Source organism: Vitis vinifera, chromosome 9, assembly GCF_030704535.1.
Source record: "Vitis vinifera cultivar Pinot Noir 40024 chromosome 9, ASM3070453v1".
Taxonomy (NCBI): domain Eukaryota; kingdom Viridiplantae; phylum Streptophyta; class Magnoliopsida; order Vitales; family Vitaceae; genus Vitis; species Vitis vinifera.
Window position 1 is genome coordinate 10,596,638 of NC_081813.1, and position 13,659 is coordinate 10,610,296.

At 31.8% G+C, this 13,659-nt stretch overlaps 1 protein-coding gene across 1 annotated transcript; it reads right to left on the minus strand.

Moving 5' to 3' along the window:
• Window positions 1-309: 309 nt before the first annotated feature.
• On the minus strand, window positions 310-1,578 carry LOC100262945 (zinc finger protein 1). The gene has a single exon (XM_002272509.4). The coding sequence runs from the start codon at window positions 1,406-1,408 to the stop codon at window positions 605-607; it is 804 nt and encodes a 267-aa protein (XP_002272545.1). The 5' UTR covers window positions 1,409-1,578; the 3' UTR covers window positions 310-604.
• Window positions 1,579-13,659: the final 12,081 nt, after the last annotated feature.

A 13,659-nucleotide genomic window follows, 5' to 3' on the forward strand; every position in this document is an offset into this window, starting at 1 on the left:
TTATCATTGACCCTCTACTCCCAATACACATTCTATGCCAAGTTTAATTAGGGCTGTATCTATTCACCAAAACCCACTTTTAGTACTGATCTTGTGTACTGCCAGTGGGTTGTTATGTCTGTGTATCTTGATGGTTTAAATTTATTTATATACATCAAATTTATGGCCAGTTTCTTTTTCCTTTTTTTTGTTTTCATTTTGTCTTGAGTCAATATATAAAGATTAAGAGGAAGGCTATACGATAGGATGAAATCTGAGGATTGTGTATCAGTTTGAAATCTATGTATGATAGCTGAAACAACTTAGAAATTAAACCTGAACTTCAGCTTTCTAGCATTATTTCTGAATTACAAAATCTAGAGGAGAAACTAAATGACATCAAAGCAACTTCAAAGTTGAATACCCCAACAAGACCAGTCGAATTTGATTACTTTCAAGCGCAAAAATTGAGAAAAAAAAAAAAAAAAAGAGAGAGAGGAGAAAACCCCTCTCCCAATTGTAGCCAAAAAAATTTATACATAATCCTACTAAAAATGGCTAAGGAGATTTAGAGAAGCAGATAAAAAATAAAGCAAAAAGTGGGGAGAAAAAAGGAAAGAACTGCTCAGAGCTTGAGGGACAAGTCAAGCTTCTGCAACTCATCTTGATTCATCTTCAAATTGTTACTATTGTTCCACCAGTAGCCTCCAATTCCCTCACTTGCCGGCCGAGAAAACTTCCGAACAGTCTCAAACCTTGCGGCGCCACCACTGGATGATGATGATCCAACATGATAATTCTCTGGTGCAAGTCGCCCAATGGCGGGTTGTTGATCAATAGGCAGCCTTGACCATCCTTGATGTCCGTAGAGAGTGGATGATAGGGAGGATGGCTTATGGATCAGAGAATGAGCCTGAATGCCAAGAGACCTATTGAAAGATCCATGCAGAGGTAGAGAAGCCATGCTAGAGAATCGATAAGGGTTGGGTAAGGGATGCCCAAAAGCTACTGAAGCTGCACCAATCCGCTGCCCACGTTTTGCAAGGGTCCTCTCTCGTTTGTGTGCATTTTGGTGTCCTCCAAGTGCCTGTGAGCTGTAGAACTTTCTCTGGCAATAGTTGCACGAGAACACTCTCGGCTCACCTTCATTTCCTTGAGGAATTTCTGAATGATTTTGAGATGAGCCCATCTCGAAGGAGTTGATGAGATTAAGTTCTGGCCTCGACCCTTGTTCCAAATCTCTGCTAGAGAGGCTTAGATCCAGTACAAGATCAGGATTTGTGAGCTCTTCCTGGTTTCGATCTTGTCCTTCTTGCTGCTTCCCCTCTTTTGGGCTATCCATTGAGGTATTCAAGGATGGTGCAGCTTCTGAAACTGAAATGATGCTAGAAGTTTCAGAGAGACATGGCTCTGATCTTGGTATCTCCATATGGAGGAATTGTGCTAGGCAGGCTCCCCTCGTGGGCGATGAAGATTGGGTTTAATAGCAGAAGGATAAATGTTTATTTATTACAAGTAAATGCTCTGTGCTATGTATAGTAGGACTGATTTACTGTTTTGCAGTTAGAGAGAGAGAGAGAGGAGAACTGGGTGCAAGTTTTGTATTTGTTGGTAACCTTTTGATTGAAACTCATGAGGAAACACAGTATACCTCTTTTATTACCTTCCATATACCCCATCCCCCATTAAATGTCTCTCTATTTTTCTGTGTTGACATTCTTTTCTCTTTCTTTTTCACTTTCCTTTTGTGATTTTTATAATTTTATTTTATTATGTCTCTGGGTTTTACTATTTCTTTATTAGCAGACTAATTAGGTGTAGGAAAGATGAGAATGTGTACGCGGGTGTAAAATGGACTCATCTTAGAAAAGATGTGGTGTTGGGGAGTTTTAACCCCAGTAGACGATTTATCAAACCATTGAGAAGAGCTTCTGTCCCTATCTGCTATTAAAAGAACAATGACTCATCCACATTGTCCCTTGTTTTTCATCGTGTATTGGTGCATATATGTAAATATATACTAGAGTATAAGGGCATTGAGTAATCAGACAGCCATCACCTGAAGACCTTTTGTTTGCATGTATGGTCAAGTTGCTTGAATATTGTACGGATCTCAGCATTTCCCATATGATTTTGATACACTCACCTTTCCATGAGTGAAAATATGTATGATTTTGACGGTGGGAAAGTTTGAGGGTGGGTTAAGAGAAATGGACGGTGGCAAAGTGCTAATTGAAGGATTAAGACTAGGGCCATTTTAATAGTGGATAATTACTTTCAACCATAATCAATTAACGAATATCTTCTTGAGCCCATTTCCTTAAGAGTCAAACAGAAAATCTCATTTTAACCAATGGCTTCCTCCCTGGGGAGTTCTTGATGGGTCTTATCTGCAAATATTTATTTAGTTCTGACTTAATTAATTTCCTTTTGAACAAAGTAATTGAAATGTTTTTGTTGACTTAGACTTTTTTACCAATTGAAATACACAATCTAAAGGAGTGAGCACTTTGATTATATTTAGTAGACTCTTATTTTAATAAATAAATATTTTCTAAGCAGTAACAACAACAATTTTAAGCTACATGTTAATTAAGGAATTAACTAAGCTAAATGATTTACAAGTTGTAAATAATGTTAATTCTCTAATGTTTGTTATCTAGGAAAGCAAGAGGCTACAAGATTCAGTGGGTCATGGAGGAATAAATTAAGCCAAAATTTTGTTGGGTTTGAAAGGAACTTCCAAAAAAAGGGAAGGAAAATTATAGCATCTAGTTTACAATGATTATTAGTACCATTCTATTCATCAGAATTCTCATTTAAAGTAAGCTGGCTAGATTTTTTCATCTCACCCAACACTTCTTATTAACTTTCATTTTGAATTTCAAATAAAAAGAAGATGATTAAATTAAATGTTCAAATCTTTGAAGAGTTATAAATGGGTCATCTACTTTGAAGCTAGGTTTATATACATATGATACTCTCATGTGTTAAAAAATGTGAATGTGAGCCCATATATTGATGCTGTGATTAATTACAAGGATTTGAGCTTTAGGGATTACTTGTTTTAAGGATTCATGTTAGAGGAATCCATCATTCTTTTTCTAAATGACTTCCCTTAGTGGGTTAAGTTCCTGGCAAGCATGCACTTAGAAGAAAAGGGAAAAAAAAATGGATGCAGATATGTCAAGATGTAGGAATTAAATCATAGTTAGTTGATAAATAATAGTCTTACTACAGCCTTGATGTTTATACTATATATGTATATATAGAAACTTAGAACTAAACTTGGAATGGGCCTGTTTCAGAATTTTGTTTCTAAAGGAAGCAGCAACTCTAGGTTATTTGTCAACTTCAAAGCAGTGACATGCGAACTATGCAAATGAGGCAGCAAATGCCAATATTCCCCTAGGCCTAGAAGTTGAAGCCTAGCCAGGAGCCTTCCCATTCACTATTCACTATACCCATCAAGCTTTGATTGCCAACTCCAGAAGAGTTCCCAAAATAGCTCACCTTCCAAAGCAGTTGATGCTAGAAATGAATCAAACTTAATTTGTCTTTTATGCCTCAGCAGTAACACTGCTCACATAGCGATAGTTGATTTAAGTGACATAGTTGAATTTGTCATTGTTCTTGTTAGGTAAGCTTCCAATTCCTTGAAAAGATAAAGAGTGGGGGGTGAATGAAGTTTCCTATGTGATCACATCATTATTTTATATGCCTAGGAATCTGTTAACCTGTAGTCAAAATCTAATCATCTACACTACTAGCAGAAATGATAGTTGGAATAGGGATCTTTCCCCACTTTTTATTCTTTCACGTTCCTTGCCAAATAATTCTTTGACATTTGATGGGTAAGTGACAACTTTCTTTTAAGGTCACATACCCTCTTTTGCTTGTGTTGCTTATATACATATATTATGTATAGGATAGGCTTCTATTACAGCTTGGATGAGAGAGGAAAGTGAGAAGAAAGGGGTCATTTTTAAGGTATGAAAATAATTCAATTAAGTTAAACTATACTAATGTTGTCCACTTCATCGTGAACCCAAAATATAGGCATGAGTAAGTTTATGGGTTATTGGATTAAATGTGTCATTAAAAACCTAATTTCAAAAATCTAACCCTCAGGATTTTTTTTGGTCATATTTTGACAAAAATATTGATATTATTTTATTGTAAAAATAACTCATTTTTTTAAAATCTATATATAAATATTTAAAATAATCAAGGATAATTATATTAAAAATGAGTTGTTTTTCGAGTAAAAACATTGAAAATGTTAAATTCATAAATATGAAAATTATTTCATTCATTTTAATCTATTGATTCTTAAGTTTATAGAGTGAATTTTTAATATGAATCTAAACTTTTACTTTAAATGTTAATGTCTATAATTAAATTCAGACTATTGAATAAATAAGGAAAAAAACAAGATTTAGGAGGTATTTGATAAAATTTAATATTTATTATTTAATAATTTAAATTAAATTATTAAATAAATTGATTTGTCACACACTAACCTAAATATAATAAATGGGATAAAATATTTTTAAAAAAAAACTTACATGTTAAAAAGAAGACCTTAATACACAAAAGAAATGAAAGCATTATCAAGCAATGAGATCCAAAACATATGCTACATAAAACTAACTTTCAATATCACAAAAAAAAAAAAAAAAAAAAAAAAAAGCCCTTTTTCTTTTTCTTTGATGCATATATATGGCAGAAGTTGACTTATTTTACAGTAGGTCTCATGCCTTGTGTGGTGGTCAATGTATACCGACTGATCATGAACCTCAGAGCACAGAATTAATGTGTTCCATTCATAGAAAAAGCCCCCCACTATGTGTTCTAGGTCTGTAGTGCCTGCGTCATAATACCTACTACGAAGCCTGGCTCTTATCCAGACAAACAATGAATGCTGATTTCATTCCTTTCACCAAAAGAAATGAAAAAGTAAGGAACCACTAGACATATTCTTTCTGTTCTGAGCTTTAAAATATATATGCCTATAGCTAGTGCAACAGAAAAGGATGGTCAATTACATATAGTATTAGTTTTTCATTGAACTCAGACTTGTTTCCAGTTCTCATCCACTTCTATCACACTGATCAAAGCAGTCACATTCACTTCTATCACAATGATCAAAGTCTTTTGATTTATGGACTTAACTTTTGAAAGGATTAGATTTTCCTAATTGATTTTGGGAATGATCAGAGGAATGTTAACAAACAAATTTTTTTTTTTCAAAGGAAGAAATACTAATGATTGTAATTTATAGATTTGCATTTTTTTAAAACATAGATGGATCTAATAGTATTATATTTGTATGACTTTTAAAAGAGAGATAGATGAGGTCAGGTTTTTAAGATCATGTGGGTTCAATATAGGGTTGGCATCATACTAGTTGTCTATGGATAAGCCTAGAGCCAGAGCTTGAAAGAAACACATACACAAACTCTACAATCTCTACTTGAATATATGGATTGACTCACTTTGATTTTAGTTAAAAATGGGGAAATAAACTCTAATCACAATTAATTTGGTTTCCCTAGCAGACGTTATAAGTCATTGTAATACAATTAGGTTAAATAGGCTTTTGTCTCTTGACCTTTAGGTCATGTTCCTTCATGGAAAATATTAAGGAAAAAAAATGTTACGTTTCTCATATTTGAATTTTTTATGAATGTGTAAGAAAGTGAATATAATTAAAATTAATTAAAAAATTATATCTTTAATTTATTTAACATTTTTATAGAAGAGTTAAATAAGTGAAATAAGTTTGAAATAAGATATAAAAACAATTTATTGTCTTTAAATATATTTTTTATTTTTTTTCTTTTATTTTTTTTATTTTTTTTCCTTTACATTTTCTTTCGAACTTTTTAAAAACCAAACATAACATTAAAGTATTCCAAATTCCCCATTATATCCAAAATCCATTAATTTGACTCTAAAATGATTAGAAAGTGTCATTTTATATTCTTTTATATATAATTAACTTTCTCTAACAGGAACGGTGGCTTTATTTATGAGAAAAGTGGGTTTCGACTCCCTAATTTGAAAATATATATGCATATAAAAAGAACCTTGATGATATTTATATAATATAGGATATAAAATCAATATTAATTAGGGGATCATAAATATTTTATTTATCATTTTAGGTTTAGGATATTGGAAAATTTTTCTACAATGATTTGTATTTCATATTATATAATAAAAAAATTTATAATATATTTATTTGTAAAACATTTTTATCAAATTAAAATGATAAATGAATTTTGGATACTTTTATTTAATATTATAATGTAAAATGATATTTTAGGAAATAATTATTTAACTTATCAAAAAATGCATGTATTTTAAAATATTTTTAAATTGATGAAAATAAAACTGATTTATAAAAATTAAAATTCTTTTATTTATATCTTTTTCAAATTAGTGACTCAAAACACACTTTTCCCTTTATTTATGATGTATAATAATTATTATATTCTTATATTTTGAGTTTAAATCTTTTTTAAGCGACAAAAGTACTTTTATATTTTGAATTAAATGTAAAACACAACTAAAAATAAATTTGGAATGACATTGTTTCACAAATTTGAATAAGAAATTATTGGATTTTAAATATAGGAGGGCAAAGTAAAATAAAAATAAAAATAAAATTAACTAAACCTATAAACTAATATTAATAAAAAAATGCTTAAGGTAATTTTTCTACTCCTTTTGGGTATTATAAGGTTTTAGGATTTAATGATAGATGAATGAATATAATATCATATTGGTCATGTTATATCAAATTATGAAGTATGAATTATGATAGGAAATAACACAATAATGACTTTTATACTCACCACTTTCAAATGTCTAAGTTACGTAAAGTCATATTTGTCTTGTAATTGACCACCACATATAATTAGCCACTACAAACAAACCATGAAGCATATATGGTGGCATAGTCAATGAACTTAAATATATTTTAATACATTTACCTAATCCTCTCAAGCTCAAACAATCTTGATGATGATTTGAGCTTGATTGTTTTTATTACAAAAGACAATATCTAACACGATCTCATTTGGCAATAAAAAAATGAAAAGAATGATGTAAAAGAAAATTGAGAAAGATGCTATTTTCACCTTGAAAATATTACCACTTTAATTAACCAAAAGAATAAAAAAAAATTGAAAGTATTGTTGGTTCATTTTCAACATGAGAAAAATAATTTTTTATTTATTTAAAAGCTAAGTATAAATATATTTTATTTTCGTTTTTTTATTGCAAAATGTCCAAAAACATGTGCCAAAAGAAAGAAAATAGAAAGGGAAAATCATGAAGTGAGAAACCAGTCAAACATCCCCACATGTAAATAGGAGATGTGGGTTGTCCTCACCTTGTGAGAACTTGAAAGACAAATGGCCGACACATGGATGGAGAAACTGATGTGAATGGCCTCCTATGGTGGTGTCCTATATGTATGTGTGGTTGAGTAACTTTATGAATTATTATCATCACAACCCTAAAGTGAGACTTTGAGATAAGCATCATTTTTTTAAATATAAAACTAATGAAAAAATAAAAAAATAAAATGAAATAATTGGGCATGAGTGCACCTTGGCTTTTGAGTCCCATTAGTTTGTCTAATGTTGAAAAACAATACACTAAATGATTCCATTGTTGGGTTTTGCCTGCTTTGTCTAATCAAATTGGACCCAAATCCTTTGCAGGATTTCTCTGTCTGTCTATCTTTTAGAATCAGTGTTTGAAAGTAAGTTCTTGGAGAAAGTCATAGGCTTTTCCATCACTGTCCAACCCATATAATATGAATTATCAAGACATGCATGTCAATTGGCACTCATAGATGGCAAGTTATACATACCTTTCTCTCTACTTTAGAAAGTCACGCTCAAGCCAATTTCCTTGACCCGTTTCTTTTGTTGCCTTCTTCTACATCCCGTATCCATGAAGTATCTAGTTTATTTTCTTTCTTCTTTTTTGTTCTCTTGCTCAAGGGGTTGAGCAACATCATAAGCCGCCCTTGGTCGGATTGATTCCTAGGACTTGTGTGGGCTGAAAAGGCACTTCAAGTCTTGGCCCAAGGCCAGAGTTGGGGTGCAAATTAGACCAAGACATGAAATCAACGATGAGGGGGCTATAGAGTACTAATTAACTATTGAAACACCCTTTAGAGTTTTATTTAAACCAGTTAGACTTGAATAGAGAACACCAATAATTAGCTTGATGTTAAGCCCATGCTTTTATGGGCACATTTGAATTGGTAATCATAACCTTTATACCATTTTTACTATGAAGCACTGGTTTGGTTACTAAAAGTTTCCTTTTAAGTGTTTCTGTGTAGGTCTAATCTTTACTTTTTTACATGTTGGTGATTGTGAAAGAATTGGCATATAAGTGAAAGTTCAGAAAAAGCATTTTGCCTAGTCAAATTTGACAGAGAATTGAAGTGTTTTTTATAACAAGCCATTTCGCCCCAGCACAAAGGGTCCAATTTTGAGGGCAAAATTTCTAGTGTAGAGGAAATTTCCCTAAGCTTGAGATCCCAAAGAGCTAATAAAGACACCTAAGTTTAGAGACTGAAATTCATGAATTCATTAATTCGTAGATGATTAATTCAACTTCTAAATTAGTTCTCTCATATTTTTCATTATTTTCTTGCACTTTACTTCAAAACCAAACCTGATTTTCAGGGGTTCAATTTGAGATGATGCATGGCCATCCAATGTTTTTGTTAGGGCCTTAGTAGTGTTTAGTTGTTTTCCTATTTATTTTTTAGGAACTAAAAGTGAATTCAGAGCATAAAAGCAAACGGAAAGGAATGCATGGATATGTGATATGAACCATGGAAATTCAGAAGTGAAAGATGAATGAAATCATCAAAGGAAAAGGCCTAAGCAAGAACTTTGCTTAGGCTTGGGCAAACCCTGGGCAAACGTAAGCAAAGATGAGACTTTACTAATGAGAAGTGTAAGGAAATTTCATGTCACGATTTATCTTGATCAAACATCTCTAAGCAAACTTTGAGCAAGTCTCCATAGAGGCCTCAGCAAACCTGTGAACCAAGAGCTAGACACGACCTTGATCAAACCCCCTAAGAAAACATTAGACACGTCTGAGCAACCTCCAAGAAACTTCAAGCCATTGGGACTTTGCTCAGAGACACCTCAGCAAACCTATAGCAGTACTTGTGCAAACTTCAAAAGGCTCCCTTTTTTAGGCAAGTGGGCACCTCCATAGATGGCACGTTGCAGCAAACCAGCTCGGCACACTAACTATAGGCTGCTATGTGGTGGTTAAAAATTGAAATTTCTTTTTGTGCTAGTTTTTTCCCAAGATGGGCTAGCTGGAGTTTGTTGCAAGGTAGAACCGTTGGAATAGCCGGAAAGAAAGACATTTTGAAACAGTAATAAATAAAGTTGATTTGTTTCAGTCAATTTTATTGTGCATATATTTGTCGAAGTATTTATTTATACATTATCTCTACGAGTATTTAGATCAATCAAGCATATTATACATGATTTGAGTGCAGGTCGATACATAGAAGATAGAATCATGGGATTCTTGTGGCTAAATATCTTCATGAGGTTGGGCAACTCATTAGTACATCGTAGTATTTCACCTCCTTATCTGATGGAATGACTCTTCTTCGTCATCATTTGAGTGAGATTGTGAGGTAATTAAATGTGCTAGTGTGCATGTGTTGCACATTGAAGAAAGTTCATGGAGATGCATGTCAGGTATGCTATATATATATATAGCATGAAAATGTATAACCAATTTAGGGTCTCACTCTTATGTGATGCAAAGTGATTAACAATCCAAACATTAATTTGATGATCACCAACTTCTTGAAAATGTATGACCAATTTTAGGATCTTTCCCATCAAGTAATCAAAAGGTGGATGATCAAGTTCAATCCTTGGTTAAGATACGTAATTACATTAAATTGGAATTTGATATTTTATCCCAATGCATAATGAAATATCAAGTAATCCTAGAAAAACTATAGATTTTGTATGATTTTAACTCCATGAAAGTCAATTATTTTATGAGTCCTAATGGTCACCATTAGAGCTCTTAGTGCCATGTGCACACTTATATAATTGACGTCCATTGGAAGACTAAGATGCACCAAGTGGTCTTGGGTGCACCATAGGGTCTAAGGCTAAGATTAGACTCATTAAAGGTAAGGTGGTAAATTTACGATAGGTCTAGCACTCTTGTGCTTTATTGGAAGACAACTAATGTACTTGATACAAGAATCCTCAAAATTTGCCCTAGTCTAATACAAATGTAGGCTTTATCATGCTTGACTCCACACATAATAAGTCTAAACTCTTGGCCCATTCTTATTTTTTATTCATACTTCTTTTTTCTTTTTTTTTTACTACTAATTTTGTCTTCTTCTTTTTTTTTTAAATTTTTTTTATATCATCTTGAATTTTCAATTCGCGTTAATAATTCATGTGTGGAAAATTTTGACAAAAAAAGGTTTAATTTAATTGGGTTATAAAAGAGGAAGTCAAAAATTTTAATTAAAAAGATGAGTTTTGATTGGAGGGGGAAAGGAAGATTTTGTGTGCGTGTGTCTATATGTGTGAGTGTAGGAAATCATATTTGGAAGAAATTGAAGAGGAGAGGAGAATTTTAGAGAAGTGAGATCAAAATATTTTTTGAGATAGAGAGGAGAAGAGAAGATTGATTGATGTATCCTTTTTTTTTTAGCAAAATATTTTGGTCTAAAATTTCTTTAGGATAAAAAAAAAAAGAAAAAAGGAAAAAAAAGAGAGAGAACTTTTAGAGAAGGGAGATAAAAATATTTTTTGAAATAAAGAAGGAAAAGGGAAGATTGAGGTATCCTTTGTTGTGGCCTACATATAAAAAACAAAAAGGTGAATTTTTTGGTCTAAAGACAAGGACTAAAATTTCTTAAAGACAAAAAGAGGGAGAGGAACAAAGATGAGAAAAAAAGTAGTGGAGAAACTTGAAAGGGTGCACCAAGGTACGAAAAAAGGAAACCTAAGCTAGAGTCAAGGGCAAGTCCTCATTAAGAACAGTATTAAAGACTAAGACACTCTTGGTATAACTGTTTCATCTTGTTTTACTTTTCCTTAGTTTTCCTATATAACTCTTTACATCGTAAAAATTGTTGATGACCTATGGTATAGTAAAACCAACATTTTAAAAACCAGACCGTACCGGCCAGTCCGACCAGTCTAATCGTCAATCAGTCACCAGTCCGGTTCGGTTCACCCCTTTGAACCGGCCAGCCTTTGAACCATCATCGAACCGTCGGAACCGATGGATAGACCTGTCCGACCAGTTTTTAATGAACCGAACGGTTCAAATGAACTTTTTCCTTGGCTTCCAAAATGATGCCTTCCCTTTCTTATTCGTTCTTCTAGAACATTCTCCCCCCACCCACAATCGACCGTAACTCGGTTAGGTTACAGAAATTTTTTCAAACATTCTCATTTTTTCCCAATCACAACAACATATCAGAACATTTTTAAAATAAAAAATAAAAATCAAAGATTCCCCTTTCAAAAGCAAAAACCCAGGATTCTGAAATTGGAACTTTTAACCCAAAAGATCAAAGAAAATGAAGAAAAAAAACCCAACCCGTGACCTCTTCGGAAATAAGAGAAGCTTTGGTGTCGGCGGTGGTGACTCTTCAAGTGGACTGAATCTTACAACGGCGATGTCAACAAGGCAACCCCTCACAGTCAGATTGCTCCCCCTCTAGTGGTGTTGTCATTTGTGGGTCTTCACTGCAACAGTGTTGTGCCAGGAGAGCTGATAAAGTACAAATTAAAAAATACCTTTTATATGTATGAGATATGATTTAATGGTAAAAGCATTACCATTTTGAATTAATTTCTGATTTTAAATTAATTTCTTATTTTAAAATAAGTTTTTATTTAAAAATAAATATTAAATTTTTAAATTTTAAATTAAAATTATGGTTTTAATTTTAATTTCTAATTTGAAACTAATTTTTTGATTTTTAAATAAAACTTTAATTTTTAAATAATATATAAATTATTATTTTAATTTTAATTTTTTATAATTATTTTAAATTTTAGTAATTTATAAATTATATATTTGTGACATCACTGGTTCGACCGCGGTTTGACCGTCGGTCACCAATGAACCGTGAACCGGTAACTTTTCTAGTTCAATGACCGTCTGGTTCTGAAAACATTGAGTAAAACCCCTATAAAATAATAATCTTGAGACCAACAAAAATTATTATCTTAACGGGATTATTGATTCATCGATAAACTAATTAATAATTTATTAATTTATCAATAAATGAATATTTATTAATTTATAAAGAGTATTTTGTTTCTATTATATAATATTTATATATGTGTGACTTATAAATTTAAAAATAATGGATGTGGTAAAAAGTTAATATATAAAAAGCTTAAAAGACTAAAAAATAAGAGATGGTTATGAATTGTAAATAATATAAAGACTTCTAAAAGAAAGAGTGTGGTATTAAAACATAATATCGTAAAAGATAAAAATATTTCAAATATGTGATGATTCCAAATAGTGAATTGAGAAAATAGAAGTTATAAAAAATTACTCAATACATGAATCGAGAAAACATAATTCCAAACAATGTTTTCTTCATTTCATATACGTCGTCTATAACCCTCAAACCATCAAAACATTTTTTTCTAATAATGTGTCAAAACGCTCTTGGATGAGAGTGTCAAGTAAGCAAACTTCCCTCACCTCTTCTTTTTCTTTAATTGTTGGTTGCTTAGTTAAAAAAAATAAATTTGTTTCCAAAGTCATGTTCCCAAAGAATAGTTGCATAATATCATCCTATGATTGATCAATGCATTTTCAATTACAAAGAAGGCTTCCTAAGGATTATAGGTACAATAAAGTCTATAGAATAATAGAATACATCTAATTGCACTCTGAAATCGTTTATCAATTCTTTTGGAATTTTAATTTAGCAATCAATTGAAACAAAGTTATACTTGTCTCCTTCAATTCTTTCAAATCCAACCTTTTATATAGAGAATAAGGCAACAAGTTGACACTTGCCCTTAGATCTAAGAATGTTTTTTCCATGAATGCATTTCCAATTGCAATAGAAATGATAGGGATCAACAATCCTTATATTCATATGAGTTTTGCACTTAATGATTGCACAAACTTTTTTAGAGCAACAATCTTTCTTATCTATGAAGATCGTTCTTTTTATTGTGCAAAGGTCCTTCAAAAATGTTTCATAAATGAGCATTTTTTTTACTTCATCAAGCAAAGGGATATTAACCTTCACTTTTTTCAACACTTTGAAAACTTCATTATGCTTGTTCCCTGTTTCCTTCCCTTTTAGAGCTTAAGGAGGGAATAAAAATTTTCCAATCTCTCTTCCTTGACATTTTATCTTTTTCTTTTTCTTTTTTAATCTCTTCATTCTACCTTATTTTATTGGAAGGAACAAGGTAATCAAGCACATCCTCTTCTTTGTTAATTTCACATTTTTTGTCTTCCTTGGCTTCTTTCAACACCTTAATTTGCATGGTCACAATTGCCTTAACTTCACAATGATTTTGCGAAGAGCTTCTACCTCCATTCACGTCATAGATGACTTTAGGATTTTTATGAGGTTGAGCATGAAACTTC